Source organism: Notothenia coriiceps, unplaced genomic scaffold (genome assembly GCF_000735185.1).
Source record: "Notothenia coriiceps isolate Sejong01 unplaced genomic scaffold, NC01 NC01_scaffold00036305, whole genome shotgun sequence".
NCBI lineage: Eukaryota > Metazoa > Chordata > Actinopteri > Perciformes > Nototheniidae > Notothenia > Notothenia coriiceps.
This window is the reverse complement of record NW_011369006.1, coordinates 195289-213985: the sequence shown is the minus strand read 5'-3', so window position 1 is coordinate 213985 and position 18697 is coordinate 195289. Positions and strand designations below refer to the sequence as shown.

At 45.0% G+C, this 18697-nt stretch overlaps 1 protein-coding gene across 1 annotated transcript in view; it reads right to left on the bottom strand.

Moving 5' to 3' along the window:
* The window catches only part of LOC104963510 (transmembrane serine protease 7), a 20223-nt gene extending 1858 nt beyond the window's left edge, over positions 1-18365 (bottom strand). The window contains exons 1-37 of the mRNA XM_010792109.1: positions 18187-18365; positions 17175-17379; positions 16756-16886; positions 16180-16247; positions 15892-16085; positions 15782-15817; positions 15478-15706; positions 14788-14930; positions 14538-14650; positions 14347-14453; positions 14099-14235; positions 13866-13973; positions 13672-13779; positions 13474-13590; positions 12523-12712; positions 11990-12258; positions 11655-11791; positions 11405-11561; positions 10849-10892; positions 9940-10120; positions 9746-9870; positions 9402-9572; positions 8020-8087; positions 7730-7923; positions 7186-7281; positions 6809-7028; positions 6394-6536; positions 5959-6056; positions 5737-5843; positions 5480-5613; positions 4483-4587; positions 4221-4334; positions 3956-4069; positions 3746-3865; positions 3470-3653; positions 2280-2551; positions 2063-2199 (exon numbers count right to left, since the gene is read on the bottom strand). Of these exons, the coding sequence (XP_010790411.1) occupies positions 2063-2199; positions 2280-2551; positions 3470-3653; positions 3746-3865; positions 3956-4069; positions 4221-4334; positions 4483-4587; positions 5480-5613; positions 5737-5843; positions 5959-6056; positions 6394-6536; positions 6809-7028; positions 7186-7281; positions 7730-7923; positions 8020-8087; positions 9402-9572; positions 9746-9870; positions 9940-10120; positions 10849-10892; positions 11405-11561; positions 11655-11791; positions 11990-12258; positions 12523-12712; positions 13474-13590; positions 13672-13779; positions 13866-13973; positions 14099-14235; positions 14347-14453; positions 14538-14650; positions 14788-14930; positions 15478-15706; positions 15782-15817; positions 15892-16085; positions 16180-16247; positions 16756-16886; positions 17175-17379; positions 18187-18258 (5148 nt within the window). The 5' untranslated portion in view covers positions 18259-18365. The remainder of the gene's footprint in view (positions 1-2062; positions 2200-2279; positions 2552-3469; positions 3654-3745; positions 3866-3955; positions 4070-4220; positions 4335-4482; positions 4588-5479; positions 5614-5736; positions 5844-5958; positions 6057-6393; positions 6537-6808; positions 7029-7185; positions 7282-7729; positions 7924-8019; positions 8088-9401; positions 9573-9745; positions 9871-9939; positions 10121-10848; positions 10893-11404; positions 11562-11654; positions 11792-11989; positions 12259-12522; positions 12713-13473; positions 13591-13671; positions 13780-13865; positions 13974-14098; positions 14236-14346; positions 14454-14537; positions 14651-14787; positions 14931-15477; positions 15707-15781; positions 15818-15891; positions 16086-16179; positions 16248-16755; positions 16887-17174; positions 17380-18186) is intronic.
* Positions 18366-18697: the final 332 nt, after the last annotated feature.

Genomic DNA, 18697 nt, shown 5'->3' with positions numbered 1-18697 from the left:
GCTTCCACTTCCCACCTGTCTCCAGAAGGGTACTATACAATTACACAGGCTGCTTCTACTCGTGCCCAAAACATGCCCCTTCAAAATAAAGGCATACGCAAACTACTTACTTATGGAGACTAACTTAAGAATACGTTTACAAGTAAAGACTATAAAACAGCAGGAAAAATAAATGTATAAACTAGGAGAATAACTATAAAGGGAATTATAGCTCCAACACTTCTTATGTGGCTTATTACTAGACTCCCACCTTTTTTTTTTTTCCTTCAGCAACCGTTCTTGGTATCCATTCTGTTGTATTGTGTCTTCATTATTGCTACCTTTCACAGTTTAATTGAATGATGCTGATTTCCTTGCCACTTCATGTAGAGGATAAATATCCTCATTTGAAATGTTGTTAGCTTTTAGTTGGCCCCCCTCATAGTGCCCCGTAACGTAACAGATAGTCTATAGATCTGTAATGTCTTTCACTTTAAACAAGTTTTGAGTTCTGTTTTATTTTGAGAAGCGTATGTTTGCTTGTTTTCTCCACATGCTGCTGTGACGAGAACATTTCCCAAAATGGGATCAATAAAGTGAATCTTATGTTATGTGTGTGTTCCTGATGTTGTGGCTCAGATACTCAGAGGCCCGTGCGTGGCGGGCCTACCTGGGGATGCGTGTGATGTCTGTAGGAAGCAGCGGCGCAGCCACCAGAACGATCCGCCGCATCCTGCTCCACCCGCAGTACGACCAGTTCACCTCCGACTACGACATCGCCCTCCTGGAGCTCAGCGCCCCCGTCTTCTTCAACGACTTGGTGCAGCCCGTGTGTGTTCCTGCGTCCACACACAGCTTCACGACAGGCACCAACTGCTACGTCACAGGGTGGGGGGTGCTCATGGAGGACGGTAAGAGCTAACATTTTGAAACAAACTTGAAACGACCAATTTTTAATTTTCAATACGTTTTGATTTTGTTTGGATTAAAGGTGAGCTGGCCTCTCGCTTGCAAGAGGCCCCGGTGAAGATCGTCAACAGGAACACGTGTAACAAGCTGTACGACGACGCTGTCACTGCCAGGATGCTTTGCGCTGGGAACCTGCATGGAGGGGTGGACGCCTGCCAGGTGAAGTATTCATTTTTCTAGAAATGTGGCTTGCCTTATTGAATTCAATTTAAATTCAATAATTCCCAATATATCTATAAAAACCACAACAGAATGTGTGTCAAATAATTGGGACTCATACATTCATATTTCTTTTGGTCATTATGCTGTGTGTCTATGTGTGAAGGTGAATAACAAGGCAGCTAAGATAAGGCTTAACACATTTCCAATACAGCTTGAAAACTGGAGATGGCCAGTGTAAAACTAGTTACAAGTTTCAAATAATATATTACATTACATTAACCATTTCAATCAGGAGAGACTTCATTTTGTTTAAAGAACATTTATTGACACATGTCATATGATAAATGTTAAGTCTTTGGCGATTAGACCCCGCCCCCGCCGATGCCTAAAATGGTATATCTAAAGAAATGCACCGTAGCATATACCCCCCCACCCCCAGGATGGGTGAAGGAAGGGGATGTGATGAGGGTCTTGGATTAGCTCTGTGTTGGGCATCTGGATGTTGATGAAAGGGAGGTGGGATGGGAGGAGGGCGGGTCGGCATGCAATTTCCCCTTTTAGATATACCATTTAGCGACGGGGTCTAATCGCCAAAGACTTAACATTTATCATATGACATGTGTCAATAAATGTTCTTTAAACAAAATGAAGTCTCTCCTGATTGAAATGGTTAATGTAATGTAATATATTATTTGAAACTTGTAACTAGTTTTACACTGGCCATCTCCAGTTTTCAAGCTGTATTGGAAATGTGTTAAGCCTTATCTTAGCTGCCTTGTTATTCACCTTCACACATAGACACACAGCATAATGACCAAAAGAAATATGAATGTATGAGTCCCAATTATTTGACACACATTCTGTTGTGGTTTTTATAGATATATTGGGAATTATTGAATTTAAATTGAATTCAATAAGGCAAGCCACATTTCTAGAAAAATGAATACTTCACCTGGCAGGCGTCCACCCCTCCATGCAGGTTCCCAGCGCAAAGCATCCTGGCAGTGACAGCGTCGTCGTACAGCTTGTTACACGTGTTCCTGTTGACGATCTTCACCGGGGCCTCTTGCAAGCGAGAGGCCAGCTCACCTTTAATCCAAACAAAATCAAAACGTATTGAAAATTAAAAATTGGTCGTTTCAAGTTTGTTTCAAAATGTTAGCTCTTACCGTCCTCCATGAGCACCCCCCACCCTGTGACGTAGCAGTTGGTGCCTGTCGTGAAGCTGTGTGTGGACGCAGGAACACACACGGGCTGCACCAAGTCGTTGAAGAAGACGGGGGCGCTGAGCTCCAGGAGGGCGATGTCGTAGTCGGAGGTGAACTGGTCGTACTGCGGGTGGAGCAGGATGCGGCGGATCGTTCTGGTGGCTGCGCCGCTGCTTCCTACAGACATCACACGCATCCCCAGGTAGGCCCGCCACGCACGGGCCTCTGAGTATCTGAGCCACAACATCAGGAACACACACATAACATAAGATTCACTTTATTGATCCCATTTTGGGAAATGTTCTCGTCACAGCAGCATGTGGAGAAAACAAGCAAACATACGCTTCTCAAAATAAAACAGAACTCAAATGTTTAAAGTGAAAGACATTACATCTGTAGACTATCTGTTAATTACGCACTATGAGGGGCCAACTTACAGCTAACAACATTTCAAATGACGATATTATTTACATGAAGTGTGCAAGGAATAGCATATTCAATTAAATGTGAAAGGTTCAATATGAAGACACAATATACAGATGGATAAAGAACGGTTGCTGAAGGGAAAAGAGGTGGAGTCCAGTAATAAGCAACATAAGAAGTGTTGGAGCTATATATCTCTTTATATTATTTACTAGTTTAACATTTATTTTTCTTGCTGTTTTATAGTGTTTATTGTAAATGTATTCTTAGTTAGTCTCATAAGTTAAAGTAGTTTCTATGCTTTTATTTTGAAGGCATGTTTTGGGCACTGGGTGATTAGAGCACCTGGTGTAATTGTATATATTGGAGACAGGTGGAAGTGGAAGCCAGAGCACTAGGAGGCAAACGGTTTTTTACCAGGGTGTTTCGAGCCACAGGGTGTTTCGAGCCACAGGAAAGGAAAGCCATAGGGAAGGAAAGCCATAGGAAAGGAAAGCCATAGGAAAGGAAAGCCATAGGAAAGGCTTAAGGAACAAACCATAGGAAACCTGTTCATTGTCAATGATATTGGATCATAGTAAATGTACAACGGAGAATCTTGTCTGGACCTGGATCATTGCCCTGCGTAAGATCTGCTAACTAGTGCCTCAGCGGCCGTATTATTTTAAGTTAATTATCTGTTTTATTTCTATATGATTTTGGCCGCTACAAGAAGCGTTCTTTCTCACTTTATGGCGTCTGAGTCCTGGAAGCAGTGAGCTGCAGAGATGAGCCAGCGGTTAGCCACCAGCGTGGCTCCACAGACGTGACCGTACCGATCCATCTGGAGGCTGACCTGCCACGGCCAGGACCCCGCCCCGGCATCAGAGCCCCCCACGATCTTAGTCCTCTTCCTGGGCCTGGTGCCACAGCCTGGGACATACAGACGGAGGAGGAGACGCAGAATTCTCTTTTGAAATGTCACTGCCATTAGAGAAGTCTAAGTTTTTGGAGTGAGAACTTACCACAGCGCATTTCATCAGAGCCGTCAAAGCAGTCTTTTGCTCCGTCACACTCGGGGTTAACCTTACTCACACACTTCCCATTGGAACATTTGTACGAGGAGGAGGAGCAGCCTTTAAAGTCTAAAGAGTGGGACACAAGGATCCTTTCAAATAGAGAGAAAAGCACGAAGAAATAAAACGTTTAAATTGCGATATCTGAGGAACGCTCACACGCTCTGGTACAGTTGAGCTCATCGCTGCGGTCTTTACAGTCAACAACACCGTCACACACAGAAGACTTCTGCAGACACACCTTGTTGGGGCACACGTGGTAACATTTACCTCCTGTAAACAAACGCATCAGTTTTCATCTTACAATACACACACACACACACACACACACACACACACACACACACACACACACACACACACACACACACACACACACACACACACACACACACACACACACACACACACACGTTGCACTCACCACAGCTGCCCTCCTCGCTGCTGTCTGCACAGTTGCTGCTCTGAATCACACACTGGCTGCTCTGAGGCTTACACTGGCCGTTCCCACAATGCACTTCACCTGGCCTGCAGGATGCTACATGTTTTACGCATATGTGCAAACATGCACATAGAGACACACAAACACAGGCGAATCTGAGTGCAGCACAAAGGGCAGGTCTTAAGTTCAGAATATAGAGAACGAGGGAAGTGTTTGCATCTAGTCTCTCAGGCAAAAGACTTACAGCATTTAGCCTCGTCCCGTCCGTCTGAGCAGTCCTTCACTTTGTCACACACCTTCCTCAGAGGGACGCAGCGTCCGTCTCCACAGCGAAACTGCCGAGGACAGGCTGGAGACACAGGGAAGAGACTCAAATATACAGTACAGTGTAAAGGTTGATGTTTTAACCCCGGGTAGTCTGAATGAACAACTCTCCTCTCTGTATCACATGATCTGATTACCTTTTTATTCTAGAGATAGAGTTTTTGTATTTGTAGAAGTTATATATCAATCGATTTCAATAATGCGAACACACAAAATGCAACATTTATTTATGCCAGATTTACGAAAGTAGGGGGGGAACTACGAATGTATGTGTATGTTTTTTTTTCTTGTGTCTCTTTTTATCTGTTTGTTTTTTTTATATTAATTTGTATTTCTTTTTTTAATTTTATTTATTGGTTCTGTCTTTGTATACATGTATGTATGTAGGTACGTGTATGTATGTCATGTGTACATGGTGTATGTACACACATGTATGTGTATATGTGGGTATACATATGTGAGTATATGGGCACATGTATTACTGTTACTATTCTTTATTCCCTTATCTATTAATTTTCTTTCAATATTATCTTCTACATTACTTTTACCTATACATGTATGTATTTTATTTAGTTAGTTATTTAATTTACTAGCTAGGACCGGGAGGGGGGGAAAGGGAAAAAAATATATATATAAATATTGACTGTATAAATGTAAACTCATTGTGCCTGACTCAATAAAGAAAAGATTAAAAAAAAGATTTACAAAAGTAAACTCCAAAAGTGTTTAGTATGTTTCAATTCTCAGCAATATCAAGTTGTACAAAAAATGAAAATGTAAGATGTTTGTGAGCTTAAGGAAATTATATTTTTAAGAATATCGATTCCTGGAAGTTGTAAATCAATACAGAATGTACGAGATAATATTACATGAATTGATTTTCTCCCCTTTATTTGATAGCATCAGATTTGACTCACTGCCCTCTGGAGAGAAGGCTCGGTAGAGCAGGTAGAAGCCCTTGTGAGTGAGAGACTCATCTGAATGGAAGTGGAGGGAGATGGGAGAGGAGTACACCCGCTTCCTGCTGCTGTCCGACACTGGGTTACACAGCCTGGAAGCAGAGGAGCACAAAAGTATGGTGTATTACTTTTAAATGACCAATGTAGCCACAAAGAAAGTAAAAATGTCTCTTAATGTTACAGCTTAAGGCCCACACGGTTCAGTCTAGTCTTACTTGACCCCTCCGATGTCCAGCCAGTCTTTCTCACATCCATCAGACGAGGCGTCCTGAATGTCCATCATCACAATCGTCATGGAGATCAGGTATCCTGGCAACGGCGTCTGAAAGTATGCATAGAGGACCAAAGAACGTGCCAAATGACAGATAACAAGACATGATTCAATGTTTTACTGTTTCTTCCTTCTAACACGCTTTGGCCTGTGTGCACACACTCACCCGTAGAGTCCAGGTGCAGTCTATGTTAGGGGGGTAATAGGAGGGGTAGTACGGGGAGGAAATGGAGCCGTTCCAGGAGGAAATGGACCCTCCACAGCCTGCAGGGGGAGACAGTGACACAGTGAAGGACACACAACAGCAACAGGGCAAAGTAACTCAACATATCCGTCAATAAAACGTTATTTATAGGCTTTCGGTTTTTACAGCATATGACGACTCTGTCCTTGGACCCTCGCAGTGACAAGGACAAACTCCCAAAGAAACCCCACGATTAATGACTGAAGAGTTTTAGAAATTAGACAGAGTGTACAGTATGTGTTATATATAGTGTTTTAAACTATACTTCTTATATTTTCATTTATTTGTCTAAATGCTGCTACTTATCTTGTCTACCTTGGATGTGTACTTATTTGATTTGTATTTTATAAATCTCACCTGCTTTTGGGATGGCTTGGAAGTAAGCTTTGAAGATGGCTCCGTCCCTCTGCCTGCTGAAGGAGAAGGTGACCAACATCACGTTCCCAGAGGACGTCAGCTTCATGACGGGAGACGAACGGGAAATAGGAAGCCCACACCACCTGAGACACGTACATGCACCCAGGATATGTATACATGTTACAACATCAACGAGGACAATATTAAGATAATATACAAGGAAACAGACATTTAATATAACATTACAACCACTGAAGACTATATTTCTAAGTGCCTTTAACATACATTTGATCTGGGATTGAATTCTGTATTTAATTGTACGACTGGCTGCTGCACTAACGAGTGTTTCACCGTTGGACACCGTGTTTCTCTTTCTCTCTTCAGGACATGTTTGCACAGAGAAATCAGTCTTTACCTTGCGATTATCTTGTTCTGTAATGGCAGTAGGAAGTCGTAGGCGGAGAGCTTGTGGGCGGTGCAGCTCCCCGGCGTGGCACCGTGCAGCGTGAGGACGACCAGGCGGACCACGTGACCCGAGGGCACGCGGAGACGCCACTGGTAGTACGGCTTCTTGGGATTCACCAGGCTCAGGGTGCGGTTGTTGCCGTATTTGGCGTAGAGGTCAAAGGACATCGCTAGAGGGAGGGAGAGATGGATTTAATGGCAAAAATAAACACTTTTTCTCACATTTTTGACTTAGAAACAGGGGCCACATGTCACAACTAGCAGTTTCTGAATACCCAGGTCTTCACGTGTTGTAAATATGAACATCAAGTCAGATTCCCTCCTCACCTTGGAAGCCAAGCTGCCACTTCCCGCTCTGGAAGCTGTTTGGATTCTTACTCTTGTCAGATTTTTCATCTACTTCAAAGTCGTCAGGGTCCAAACCTAACACACACCCACCCACACACCCACACACACACACACACACACACACACACACACACACACACACACACACAGCAGATGTCAAAACACTTCTCAAATCCAGTACCAATCTAGAGCAACACAGAGTATACAATGATACACGCGTATAATTTTACAGTTTTTAACCCGATTATTGTAGTTATTGATAAGATGAAGCAAAGAGAAATATATATATAACATATATACTTCCACTTTTACTTCTGTGACCCGGCTGCCATCACACTACTTTATACACACAACTGTTATGCTTTTTATATTTGACGCTAATATTTGGCTCTTCACTTTTGTTGTAACAATGTAAATGTTCCCTCTTTGGGACGAATAAAGTTATCCTGCTAATATCTACGTATCTCTGACCCTCCAGTCGGTCTACAGTGTGGAGAACATGCTGTACTGTGAGAGTGTGTACCCAGCAGGTGGAGCATGTCGTCGTCCTGCTCCATGTAGTAGCGCTGCTCGTTGCGGCTGTCCTGCTGCACCTTGTTTCTGCCGGGGAGCCGGCGCTGAAACCTCTCTGGACCCGACCTCCGGATCGCCACGGCAACATCGTCCGGGGCGGAGAACTTACTCCAGTAGAAGACATTCAGTCCTTCAGCTCCTTCACTGTCACACAAAGGGTTTACAATGAAATACAGCAGAGTATAGAGGTCATGCATGTTCCTCTGTGAACTCAGTATGCTTTCTGTTGGTGCATCTTACCTGAAGGCAGTAATTCCTGAGTTCACGTAGTAAGAGCTACACGGCGAGGACTCGTAGAGTTCTGAAAACTGTGTTTATTTCAAATAAAAAGACGAAGAAGAAGAAGGGTGTAACACATACTCTTTTATCTTGCATTATTTTCTTATGATTGAGACTTTTAAGATGAATGTTAACAAGAAAATGAATACAAAAAGTGAGCTAAAAGCTACCTAAACATAGCATATAGCAAATGGCATCAAGGTTTACAATGTAGCTTCTTTTTTGTTTTTCATTAGGAANCTGAGTTCACGTAGTAAGAGCTACACGGCGAGGACTCGTAGAGTTCTGAAAACTGTTTTTATTTCAAATAAAAAGACGAAGAAGAAGAAGGGTGCAAGACATACTCTTTTATCTTTTCTTTTATCAAGAAAATGAATACAAAAAGTGAGCTAAAAGCTACCTAAACATAGCATATAGCAAATGGCATCAAGGTTTACAATGTAGCTTCTTTTTTGTTTTTCATTAGGAACAAATAGTTTACTCCAGATGTTCTCAGATCTAGTTCGCAACACAGAATTGAAAGCTGCTTTGTGCTAGTTTATTTGACTACATACTGTACAGTACAGAGCTGTAGGTGTGACATCAGAGCTGAGCACGTGAGGTCACTTTTCCCGTGTAAGCAACACATGAACACACCTGGTCGGACATGCAGCCTGCCTTCAGCAAACGCATTGTTCTTGTGTGTGTATGGAACTCTGCATGTGTGCATGTTGACTCGCACAGAGCTTCATTGTGTGTGTAGAGTTAGGACCCAGGGTGGTATGGGCTGCTGGCCTCCAGTTCACCTGGTCTTTAATGAACAGATGGCCGAACAGATCCTGTGTCCACTTCACAAGCCGGGCTAACTGACCCTCACAGCCGATTAAAGGAGCCTTACAGTGTGTCAGTAGGTTTGTGGGTATTTATACCTATCAGTTTGCAGTGCTGTAAAGTAACCAAGTACATTTATATGTAATGCTGTATTTAAGTACCCTTTTTATCTCCATTTTCTGCTACTTTGTATTTCTACTCAACTACAATTCAGATGTAACAGAGTATTCCTACTCTCTGATACTTCTACTTTTACAAGATCTGAATACTTCTCCCACCTCTGTCAGATGGTCGTTTCTCCACGGCTCAGGCATCTGACCTTCTGCCTCAAAGTGTCCCCTCTGTCATCCTCCCCCCCCCTGGCCCTACTGCCCTATCTCTCCCTCTCACCCCCATCAACAAACGGAGGTTCACCTCCTCTCTGTAGTGTCCGACACACAGAGCGGCTGATTGTGTGAAAACCACACAGACAATGTTTTTATTGAAGGCCTGCTCTTCCTCTCACTCGGCTGCCTGGGCCTAGCCTGGCTCACAAACGCCGGGCTTGTCCTCGGCCCTGAAAGGCTCGGGTCTCTGGGGGTCCGGGGAACTCGCACACTGACTGTGCCCAGCTCCAGTTTCAGCTTTACATTTAACACCACCAGAGAGAGGGGCAGAGGAGAGTTAAGTGGGGACAAAACACTGGAGGTAGGAGGAGGACAAAGCTAAAGGAATAGGAACGTAAAGACAGAAAAGAGGGAAGGAGAAAGATGGCAGCTGTGAATAATTTAGGAGAGTACAAAGTCAAAGTAAGAGCAGCGAGATCAGCCCCGAGTGTGAAGGTCAAGCAGCAACTTAAGTGACGTTCAGAGACGGACAGGTCCATCGCTCCACTTACATAGTGGTTCAAAGCCTGAGCCTGCAGGCGGAACTGAGGGGAGGAGGAGTCCGTCAGCTCCGAGGTGAAGCTCAGGTTTGGGAACTCCACGCTGCCCCCGAGGAAGAACACTGAGGAAGGTGGAGCTGCAGAGATATGAATAACATGGAGTCAAACATAAAGAAATAAGAAAAGTCCACGAGGTGTGTACTCACATGTTAGGAAGTGGAGAGTCAGTGCAATGGCAGCAGCGAGGGGAAATAAAGGCAGGACGCCGAACATCCATCTCCTCCAGGAGGCTGGAGCTTTCCCCCCCTCCACCTTCTCCTCCGCCCCATCCTCAGGCTTCGTGGGGGGGCTCAGTGGCTGGGTGGGCTCCTTCAACTCCCCCTCTCCCTTCCAGAAATAAAGACTCAAATATCATACCAGCTTCCTTATGTGTGTGCTCAAGCTCCGTCTGTTCATTCTGAAGTGATGACAGCAATATCTTAAGGCAGTGTTTGACCTGAATGAGACACAGGTTTAATGGCTGAGTGCTGCACTGAGAGGAACGGTGAGCATCTTGGAGCTGAAAGGATCTCCTAAAACATTTAAGGGGTTGGCAGGATTCCCCGGGGGGGGGCAGACAAAGCGTGGCTAGACGAGTCTGCTTTCCCACGGCCTGGCTCTGCGGTGTCAGCACTCAATCAAGTGGCTCACCCCGGACATTCATGAGAAAGACACCCACACACCCCTAGAGACAGATTTAGCAATTAAGATGACCCATGGCTGACTGGGGTGTGGATTATTAAGCATCATTCAGGTATACAAGTTCAATAAACACTCATTTGGCAACAGAAACATATAGAATACATATTAAGAGTAGAGTAGCAAAGCCACATTTGGCACAATGACAAGAGCGCTTACCTGTGCAGCGGAGCAGCCTGAGAGTCCATGCCCGGAGACGCAGTACACTTCGCAAGTTTTGCTTTTGGGGAGAGTCCTCATAGCACTGTCCCGTTTAGCTCCGCAGAGGCGATATGCAACAATACCTCAGGCATAGAAATGATGGAGAGAGAGAAAGAGAGAGGAAACCCCCGCTGTCGCTTCCCTTTTGAAAAAAAAAAAAGGTGCAGAAATCCGACCTGAGCGGCTCGGAGGCAGTGGGCTTTCACCGCCTCCCGTTCACCTGAAGTGGGAGGCAGGTGTCACACGGAGCCCCCAGAATGCAGTGCGGGGCCACAATGAGAGCACTATGAAAGGGGACAATCCCCACAACCATCCGGGCGACAGATATTGTGGGCAAACGTCCTCGCTGCGTATGGGAGGAAAGCTGGGAGGGACAAAGGGGAGCTTGAGGGAAACGTGCCCAAGGTATTACTGCTGGAGCTTGGCTGCTTGGACGCTCCACAGGGGCTCCGAGCGAGACACACAATTACAAATGCTGGCACCAAATTGTGGGGACATAACATGGAGACTAGAGGGAGGAATGCAGCAAAGACACCTGAAGAGAATTCACATAATTTCTTTACCTTTGAGTGATCTTAATAAAGTGAGAGATCCCCAACTAAGCAGATGTTGCTCTGGAAAAATACAGTCGACATACAGGCTTTTAGGGATGCTTTTATTTTTCGGTGTGAAAAGACAGAATGTTTAAGTTTTCTGTCGACACTCGATGAATAATCCTTTCATCATGTCAGCTGATATGGCTGTAGATCCAGGAGGTGAACTTGTTGACCCTGGTGTAGACCCCCGGTAGGCCCGGTCTCCCACAGCCCGCACCCCAGCTGACGATGCCAATGAGGAACCAGCGACCCCCGCCCGGCGCCTGGCAGGACAGAGGACCCCCTGAATCCCCCTAAAACACAAGGAATGTAGTCGATGAAAAATCCTTCACACCCACTATTAAATCGCAGGTGATTATGGGGGTCTAAGACAGATGGGAGCTCACCCTGCAGGCGTCCCTCTCTCCGGAGGGGACCCCGGCACACAGCATGCGGGGGGACACGGGTCCATAGCTCTTCTTACAGTCAGTCTGGCTCAGGAGGGACACCTCGGCTTTCTGCAGCACTGAGGGCAGCACTCTGTCTGCAGAGGGGGGGGACATGTGGACACAGATAAACACACATTTTGGGGGCTTAAAGAGAAGTTACTTTATACATTTTCATTTATTAGAGAAACTTGTAAGAGTGTGCTGAAGAGTATCCTTGTGATAGAGGGGCTATATAAATAACCTTTGATCTGATTTGATTGAAGTCAGTAATCTGTATCCAAAGAGATGCTCACCCTCCTCAGAGCGGTACCCCCAGCCGGTGACGAGGCAGCGGTGGCTGTCGGTGACGGTGTGTGAGGGGGGGGGCAGGCACACCGGCTGCACCAGCGGGCGGAGGGAGGCTGGCCACGGCTTCTTGAGCTGCAGCAGGGCGATGTCGTAGTCGAACGTGTACGCGTTGTAGTACTCGTGCACCACGATCCGCTGGATCTCCGCCGTGTGTTTGGCACCGCCCTGAGTCAGCATGCCGAGGTGGGCTCTCCAGAACCGCGGGTCAGACAGCCTGGGGTCAGAGGTCAATTAAGATTATACTGTGTCTAATTAAACAGGAAAATTGCAATTGTTTGGCAAAACAATCAAATTGTATTAAACCTTTTCCTTTGGAGGCAATTTATTAATATTTTGGAATTATTTTCATGAGACATTAAAAACACAGTGGTTTCAAATCTAAAGGTAAGTACCTGAAAGTGTTCAAAAATATAAAATCTGTGGTTGTGACCATGTAACACAAACAGGAAGTAGTTTATCAGCGGTGAGAGTCACTGACCTCTCCTTGCTGAAGCAGTGTGCAGCTGAGATGAGCCAATCAGAGGAGAGGACAGACGCCCCGCAGTGCAGGTTCCCAGAGAAGTGGAGGCTGACCTGCCACGGCCACTCTCCCTCAGCAGAGTCATCCCCCCCCACGATACGACCTGTCGAGGAGTCCACCTTCTTCACCAGGGAGGGACGACCACATGCTGAGGAGACATGCACATATCACCAAAGTGTAAACACAAGCGCTGTGCCACTCTATCAGTGAGAGCTGCAATAGGAGTGTGTGTTTTCCAAGTGGACTTGCTGAGTCGTCACCGTGACAGACAGGCCGGCTGCAGCCTTATTAAAAAAGTAAAGTTTTTCAAATGTGTAGTATCAGTGGGTGATCAAAGACATCTCTGTTCCCATCACCTGGAGACCCCATCATGATAAAATACCCGCTAACAGAGAGAGTCATTACAGCGGGGTCGCCTCGCTGCTGCAGGTCAGCAGGTTTGGAGCGCGCTGCCCAGTGAGTTATAAAATAACAACTTTCCCACGAAGGACATGGCAGAGGACTCGCAGTATAATCACCAAGCATCAATTCCTTCATCCAGAGCCAACGATTCAGGTAGGACAATATGTTGATGTGGCTTTATGAGGTTGATTAAACATGAACAGTTCCTTTTAGTGAATAACAGCTTTGTGATGATGGAAAAGGAACCAGGATGTACTTCACGATCAGCAGACCCTTTTAAACTTTGAAATTCAGCATTCATCTTATTTTGACCAATACACCAAGTTTGCATGCTTTTTTTATTGTACATAAATAAATCTTATGGTGTATACTATTTGTTATCGTTTTTGGATTATTGTTATTATTATTATTAAATGGAGTAACCAATCTACCCCAGGATAAATACTGTATTTTGATCTGATTGAATCGAGATTTCCACTTCCATTATTCTCCTGCTCGACCACTCACCGCAGTCCGCCTCGTCGCTGCGGTCCTGACAGTCGTGAACACCGTCACACCTGGCGTTCTTCTTCAGGATGCAGGAGCCACTGCTGCACTGATACCTGATCGCGGAGCAGGTCGTTTCTGATAACAGCAGAGAACACATCGCAATGTCAGTGATCAAATGATGCGAAGGGAACACATAATAAAAGCAGAGATCCATACCCTGAGTGCAGTTCATCTCATCTATTCCATTGGTGCAGTCTATCTCTCCATTGCATACGAACAGAGGATGCAGAGGACTGCTGCCCCCACAGTTCTTCGTAGGCTTTGCTGTGAAGATATGCAACATTTGATATGACTGGTATAATTAGATTGTGTTATTTTAAGGAGCCAGTACAGTAACCTGGTGAACTTACAGCAGAAGGCCTCGTCACTCTCATCCTGGCAGTCGTCCAGGCCGTCACAGCGTCGACTCTTCTCCACACACAGTCCCGTGGAGCACAGGAAGTGGCTCTCTGGACAGGCTGGTGCACACAGGTGGGGAAAGATACATTAAACAAAAGTTCGTTTTTCCAACACTAAAGTACAGCTTCCATTTCCTACAGCGCCTCCAGGCTGCTTTAATGTTTTGGGTCCCGGCTTTGCTTACGTTGGCTGATATTGAAGCTGCTGTGCGACGCTTGGAAAGGCTGAGCAGAGTTACGTGAGCTGCAGCGAAACTCCACCTCTGGGCTGTGGTCAGCGATCCGAAACACCGTGCTGTGTCCCACGTAGCTGCCGCAGAAACTGTGGAGGGAAAGCAACCGAAACTCTCATGTTTGTGGGTATTTGTAAAAAAAGGATAAAATAATCTGAAATAAATGAGTGTACTTTTTGTTTTGAGTTGAATCCACTCACATGATTTCATTGACCTTCCACCAGCCTTGTTCACAGCCCTTCATGCTCTTTGGGGTCAATACATAGTTCTGAAACTGCAGTGCAACTCCTAAAGCACTGTTAGGGGTCTAGAATCAAATGCAAACACATTTCATAATCATTTTTTTGGCAGCATTACAAAAATAAGTCATGCATGTGTGTGTGGGCTCTACCTGAAACTTCCAGGAGCAGAAGCACTGGGGGGGCAGGAGGCTGGGGTGGAAGGGGCTGTAGATTTGATCGCTGATGTGAGGCTTTACGTGGGTCTCAATTTGAGACATACACACTGGAAGAGACAGGTTACACTTTCAGCACTGGAGCATCCTAAAGAGGCCTCAAGATCAAGAGAGACCTCTTTAAAATGTTAAAATGCAATCAGAACATTAAACAATAAGATTAAGAACCACTGGCACGTAAGAATACAAGGTAAATGTGTCTTGCTTTCTTCAGTGATGGCCTCAAAGTGTCCTCTGAAGCTCTTGTTGCCATTGGTGATCCTGAAGGACAGCAGCATGACATTGGAGGTAGACACCAGGGAGAAGGAGCTGGACACCGGCTCACACAGCCTGCAACACACACACACACACACACACACACACACACACACACACACACACACACACACACACACACACACACACACACACACACACACACACACACACACACTGTACTTAAGTAGACATCTGAGTATTTTCATTTTATTTTATATTTCTACTTACTTTATCAAATCTGATTTTGACACACAAGACTAAGGAAAACCTGTTTAAAATATTATCATTTGGTATAGATTAAACCATCCAATATTATATTTAAGTGACTTAAACAATGAGGGGTTAACAGAAAATGTGAAGATTATACACTTTTGATTTAATATATGTTTAGCTTTTTCTGCAAGGAGTACTTTTACTCCTAACGCTTTAAGTAGATTTCCCTACTCGTACTTAAATATGTTTACATAAGTACCATTCTCCACGCAGTACTTTAACATGGAATTGAGTATTTTTACAGCTTGGCATTAGTACTTTTACTCAAGTAAAGAACCTGAATACTGATTCCACCTCTGGTGATACATGGAGAGACTCATTGGTCTGATGGAGGCTCCACACTCACCTGTGCAGAATGCGCCCTCTCATGGGCAGCAGAGCGTCGTACACCGTCAGAGCGTCGCTCACACAGTCGCTGGGCTCGATGAGGAACGAGGTGACGGTGAGGCGGATCAGAGAGCCGGGCACTGAGGTGAGCTTCACATGGCAGCTCACACCCCCCCATGAGGAGAAGACGTTTAAAGGGACGCTCCCTCCAGGAAGGCTGGCATGCAGCTTGTCGACACACTGTGAGCCTGAGGGGAGAAAACACCTTAATGCACTCCTCTAGTTGAACTATGACTGCACCTGAGTTGAGTATCATCACCTACTTGCTCCATTTGATGAGTAATCTGATCGCTGAACGGCTGCAGGAAGACACAATTATTATACACTTTGTTGATACACACTGTTGGGATGTTCCTTTAACACACTGACGCACCATTAATGAGGATGGAGTCTAAATCCACGGGGAGGCCCAGCAGGTAGCCTACATTGGACCTGTTCTTCATGCTGGTGTGGACTGAGTCCCTAAAGATGGCTCCCACACACTCCTCACACACTGCAGGGCTCTTTAGTCGAGGGACAACAAACACCATCCAGAAATGCACCAGCACGCCGCCCTTGTTGGTGTTACTGGGGTGAGGGAAAACACATTATAAGTGTGTGGAACTCCACCTTGAATAGAGGGTGTGCTCATTTTGCTTCACGCTGATGATGACTAACCTACCTGAGGTCTGAAATGACAGCTTGCTTGTAGAGTCGGGCCACCGAAGACATCTTGTACACATTGCTCACCTACGGGACACCAGCAGTTAACAGTGAGACTCTCTCAGATCTCATGGTCAGCACTAACCATCCTGTAAATAACAGGATTATGTGATGGGCAGATTGTGGGAAAGCAGGCCCCTGGGCACAGACATGCAGAAGGTCAAGATATTTAAACAATATTGTGGTGAGGTCTTTTTTACTATTTGGTTTCACTGTGTAGTTCTTTTGGGTTGTTCTGTAAGCATTTTGTGTCTCTTTGCAACTGTTTTGCACGTCATCAAGATTTCTCTAGTTTCTTTGGCCATTCGTAGTGGTGTTGTAACACTTTGTAGTTACTTTGGGTTGTTCTGGTATCTTTGCAGCTGTTTTGCATATCTTGTGTTTTTTTGTGTGTCTTCAATGTTTCTCTGTGATCATCTTAGTTGGTAGATATCTTATATATGATATGTTACATGTTGTAGGTAAAGGCCAGCCCCTGTGTCTGTGCCCAATAGGCCCATTCAACAATCCACACATGGTTTACATGGATACATACCACGTGTTGTATTTTGTTAGCCATGGACACAAACTCATTGGACTCTGCCTGGCGGTACTCAGGGATAAACTCAACGTTGGCAACGCGGAACATCCCGGCAAAATACGCTCCACTGTTGCTTTCCCTGCGAACTAAGGACATTTAGTCATTATATGGCAAAGTTTCAATGTGATGTAGTATTATAATGACACAGGGAACATATTGATATATACATTTCTATGGACTTTAAAAGGACCAGTGTGTAGGATTGAGCGGCATCTAGCCGTGAGGTAGATCTCCAGGGAAGAGCCCCCACTCCCTATGTGGAAGTGCTCATTTGAAGCTTATGAAGGTGATGTACAGTAATGAAAAAATGGTTATGAATGAAGTTATAATTTCCTACACACTGGCCCTTTGACTGTCCTAATCCTCTCACTTACAAATGAAGACCCACAGCAGTGACCACATGATCACCACCACCACAAACACCACGGCTGTGATGATGACAGTGAGGTGGGGGATGCTCAGCAGGTGGGCCCACAGCCTCTGGAGACCTTTAGGCTTTCGTCTGGTCTCCCTGTACTTCCTGCAGATCTTCTGCAGAGTGTGGTCCACTGTGGAAACCTCCACGGACACATCTGCGATCTATTGGCGGGAGAGAAGACACATAATGCAAAGTGGGTTATTGTAGCAGTATATTTGACTTGCCCTTTTGCACTTGTCTCCTCAATCTGTGGGGATAGTAATAGAGGGATGTGGTTAATGATGCTGAAATGATGGGAGAATATCCCGCAAGTGTCTCTTGATACTGTAAATCCCTAAAGTGCTTTAGAGCCTACAGGATACTAAAAGGCAAGAGAGTCTTTTTACAATAAGGGCATGAGGGCATAACCTTGCAGCTACCATTCATCTCTTATCTCTGTACCTTATCCAGGTCAGTTTAGATTACAAAAGGCTGAACAAAAGGCTAATCAATCCAGAATTGACAGACATGGGAGTTTAGGATCAGAGCATCCATGTTGATAAAGTTAAACAACACATTAGCTGCTAATCTACAGACGGTGATGTAATGTTGTGTCTACTGGACATGACGCTGCATCACTTTAGCTTGTGAAGAGCAGTAACTCCATCAGATGCAGCATCAGCTCTCATTAAGTTACCCAAAGCACATATATTATTCATTCAGTGTCATCCCATACTGTGCAAGCGGCAATCCATCAGCAGGGTATAGATTCCCACGGGAAAAAGAGAAATGTTTTAATCTATTTCACACATTTAATCAAGCGGCATGACATAACTTGTGAGCTAAAGGTTTTGATCATATCTCCAGGGTTTTATCTGGAGAAGCCGCTATGTTTTCAATTAAAATGTGACAGGAGGATATGAAATATTGCGGTTTAAGTCAAAGTGCCTCAATAGAAGTTACACCACCGTTAAAGATATATTACTCACACTGGCAGCTTCCGGCTGAGATGAATCTTCATCTGTGCTTGTCTTCTCGTTCGCCTCGCCCTCTGTGCCCATGACACAGGCATCCCGTCAAGCCTCTATCATCTAATGCCTGGCTTCCTGCTCTTTACATCCATTCTCTTCTTCTTTGGAACAATAAAGGCCTTGTCAAAACAGCAGCAGACACAGAAACAGAGAAGAGCAGCACAGTGTTTAGAGGCAGAGTCGACAGGTGTGTGAAACCAGATCCTGCTGGAGGAGAAGCAGGGAGCTCGTCGATAGGAACGTACCTCCTCCCGTCATATGGCTAATGTTTCATTCATTACCTATCCAATTCACATGAAGTCATATTCAACAACCACTAACAACGTCTAGTGTGTTTGCAGGGTACATGCAGGAATCCTGAAGTCCAATGTAAGACCTTTTACATACATTTTAAAACCTCATCGCCACTTTGAGTTTTAACCGGTTACATTGGAGACACACTTCACCTCACATTGACTATATACAGTAA